This window comes from Salarias fasciatus, chromosome 1, assembly GCF_902148845.1.
Source record: "Salarias fasciatus chromosome 1, fSalaFa1.1, whole genome shotgun sequence".
NCBI classification, from domain to species: domain Eukaryota; kingdom Metazoa; phylum Chordata; class Actinopteri; order Blenniiformes; family Blenniidae; genus Salarias; species Salarias fasciatus.
Genome location: NC_043745.1, coordinates 7,074,219 through 7,077,468, shown reverse-complemented (window position 1 = coordinate 7,077,468; position 3,250 = coordinate 7,074,219). Strand labels below are relative to the sequence as shown.

Genomic DNA, 3,250 nt, shown 5'->3' with positions numbered 1-3,250 from the left:
ACATCTCAGGTTTGCAAGTTGACACAGGCTGATCTGAGTAGCCTCAATAAATCTAACCTTCATCAGCACATTTTTTACTTTCATTGCTGAGAAACAGAAATCCAACTGAAAACAATTAAAAGAAAGAAAGAAAATAATTGTATAAAAAATGAGTAGATATACAGAAAGACGGAAAATGTTGAAGCAGGCCTACTGGGTGTGGTGTGGTGGAAAGGTGGAAGTGGGCGTCAACAATGAATAAACGAGGGAGCTGAAGTGGATAAAAGGCTCGTTCACGGCGTGTAAGAGTCACTGTCTTCAAGAGTTTCAAATAAGAAGCTAAGATGCAGCCCTACAGCACTCAGAAGGCTTTGGACTTGATCCTGAAACAAGTCAACCCCTGTGACTCAGAGGGAGAAGATGTAGACCTTCAGCTGAATTCAGACTCTGAAGTTTCTTCTGGTAAGAGTTCCCAAACATCCTATTTTCATTTTCTTATTATAGCAGTTCTGTTGAAGAAAAAAAATTCAAACCTGAATTAATAGATCAATCCTAAATCACTGCAGAGGAGGTAAACTTGAGTTGTTTTGGAATTATAATTCAAATGGATTTGGATATCTTCGGCTCACGGCTCACATCTCAATAATATGTCCACCCTACAGATGAGACTTCATCCCCACCAAGAAAGAGACGCCATCTGGAAACGCACACTGGGCCGACAGAGGCGGCAAAAGACGGCGCAGTGTGGCGTGAAGAGCCGGTGGGGAGGCCTCTCCATTTCACCCCTGTCGAAGCCTACGCCACTGATGGAGAGCCAACGGCTGAGGCCAAGAGAAATGTCGGGAGTCGCCTTCAGAGCTTCCTGTGTTTCATCACAGTGAAAATGCTCCGCGTCATCCAACAATGGACTAATCAACATGCACGGGAAACAGAGGATGAGAACTGGTTCATGAGCCTCCATGAACTGATGGCATTTATTGCCATTCTCATCTTGCAGGGGGTGACCAAGCTTCCATCGATGAGTGACTACTGGTCAGAAGATTTGGGAAACAGAAAAATCATGGAAATTATGTCCCGAGATCGATTTAAAGACATCATGCGACACCTGCGCTTCGATGACAAGTCCACCCGCAAAGAGCGAGTACAGACTGATAAGTTTGCAGCCATCTCCAGTGTGTGGGGATCGTTTGTCACCAACTGCGTCACATCCTACAACCCTGGTCGACACATCACCATAGATGAACAGCTTTTCCCCACGAAGACTCGCTGCCCTTTCTTGCAGTACTCTGCAACCAAACCGGACAAGTGCGGGATCAAGTTTTGGGTGGCTTGTGACTGGAAATCCAAGTACGTCTGCAATGTCCTCCCATACCTCGGCAAGGACCCCAGTCTTCCCAGTGGAGACAGACTGTCTGAAGATGTGGTGCTGCGCCTCATGGAACCGTTCCTGGACCAGGGCAGAAATGTTACAGTGGACAATTTCTTCACTTCACTGTCACTTGCCCAACGACTGCTTAGCCGGAACACCACCCTCCTCGGCACAGTCAACAAAAATCACCGGGAAATTCCTCAATCTGCCAGACAGACGGACCTCAAACAGTTCACCACTCAGGTATGTTGCATGTTGTTGATTATGGTTCTATGTTTGTATTTGTATGTTGGTTTTGTGTGTGTGTGTCTATATGTGTTCTGAACAAGTGCTGTGAAATAAACAGTTTTTCTTTCTGTCATTTATTAGGTGTTTTCGACCACCGGTGCCACGCTGACGGTGTACGCTCCCAAGCGGAAGAAGAGCGTCTACCTTCTCAGCAGCATGCACAGTGAGGTTCAGACGGAGAACACCACCAAGAGGGAGACAAACACCGTCACCCTCTACAACACCACAAAGTGCGGCGTGGATGTGATGGACCAGACGGTGCGGGAGTTCACAGTCCGCAGAGGAACACGGCGCTGGCCAGTCGCCGTGTTCTACAACATGATCGACATGGCGGCGCTGAATGCTTATGTTCTGCGTCAGGCGTGCACCGGGGAGAAGGAGAGACGGCTGGACTTCCTGGTGAAACTCGCAAAGGAGTTGGCGAACTCTTATGTGAGTGCAAAGCAAGCACAAAAGGAACAATCGCTTCGCCAACAAGCGTCCACACCGAGCCTTGGGAAAAGAGTCAAGTGCCAGGTGAAAAAGAACTGCAAGAAAAATCCTGCCACTCTGCGATGTGTGAGCTGCTGTAAATACACCTGTGGAAAATGCAGAATGGAAACGCCATGGTTATGTGACAATTGCCGTATCACTCTCTGGCACGCACACACACACACACACACACACACACACACACACACACACACACACACACACACACACACACACACACACTGTATCCTGTCAATGTATAGGTTTTGAATACGTGTGGATATGTTCTTTGTGCAGTTTCTTTTAATAAATCTCACCAACAACAGAAAAATCCCATGTGTATTGATCTCTTTCTTTTTTACTTTGTGTTTTTTTGTGGTGCTTTGCTACTGTCATCTTTGGAAGAATGCACAAGACAAACACAAAATCAAAACTCAGAAAAAAAAAATCGAGGATGGAGAACAAACCCATATCCAAGTTTACCTCCTTCCCTCACAGGCTAGAATCTGGAAGGGGCAGGTTCCATTGGGGCTGAGAAGGGCCGAGAATGCCCTCCTCAATGTTGTCATCCTCCTGTGAAACGAGGACGAGTCAAGCTGTGAGGGCTGAGGACGCCTCGGACGCCATGAGGCAGAGAGCAACAGTCAACATGAGGCTGAATGGTTTTAGTTTGACTGAAAAAAATCTATAAATCAGTGAGTTTTTGAGTCTTTACTGCTTTGACTGAAGGTTTGTTCCTTAAACCTAAACTTTTTCCTTTACACTCTTCATCCTGTTGAGATCTGATATATTGTCAGAAGTCTCGATGCGGTGTTTGACAGAAATGCTCACACAGGTCGAATGCCATTAAACTTTTATGAGGCGGTTGAAAATGGTTTTACTGAAGCTGCTCAATCCTATCTCTTACTCTTGTTTTAGCAGTTTCACAACATATAGTATACTTAGATTTTAACGGGTTTTATTTCAGTTTTTTTTCTTTCTGCTTTTATTGCAGTAAACCACTTTGATTTTTATCTTAGACAGAAAGCTAGATAAATAAGCTTTACTTATCTCCTGACTTTCACAAAAAAACAGTAAAGTAAAAACACTACTGATTATTCTCAAACTGACAAACACTGACTGAATCAAACATGTGGATTATCA

At 45.0% G+C, this 3,250-nt stretch overlaps 1 protein-coding gene across 1 annotated transcript; it reads left to right on the top strand.

Annotated features, from left to right (window-relative positions):
- Window positions 1-323: 323 nt before the first annotated feature.
- Window positions 324-2,253, top strand: LOC115390075 (piggyBac transposable element-derived protein 4-like). The gene is made up of 4 exons (XM_030093747.1): window positions 324-441; window positions 642-1,591; window positions 1,718-2,068; window positions 2,230-2,253. The coding sequence occupies exons 1-4, from the start codon at window positions 324-326 to the stop codon at window positions 2,251-2,253; spliced, it is 1,443 nt and encodes a 480-aa protein (XP_029949607.1).
- Window positions 2,254-3,250: the final 997 nt, after the last annotated feature.

Coding starts and splice junctions, on each gene's coding strand:
- LOC115390075 (XM_030093747.1), top strand. CDS start 324: ATGCAGCCCTACAGCACTCAGAAGGCTTTGGACTTGATCCTGAAACAA. Junction 1,592..1,717: donor TCAAACAGTTCACCACTCAG/GTATGTTGCATG, acceptor GTCATTTATTAG/GTGTTTTCGACCACCGGTGC. Junction 2,069..2,229: donor AGGAGTTGGCGAACTCTTAT/GTGAGTGCAAAG, acceptor TGGAAAATGCAG/AATGGAAACGCCATGGTTAT.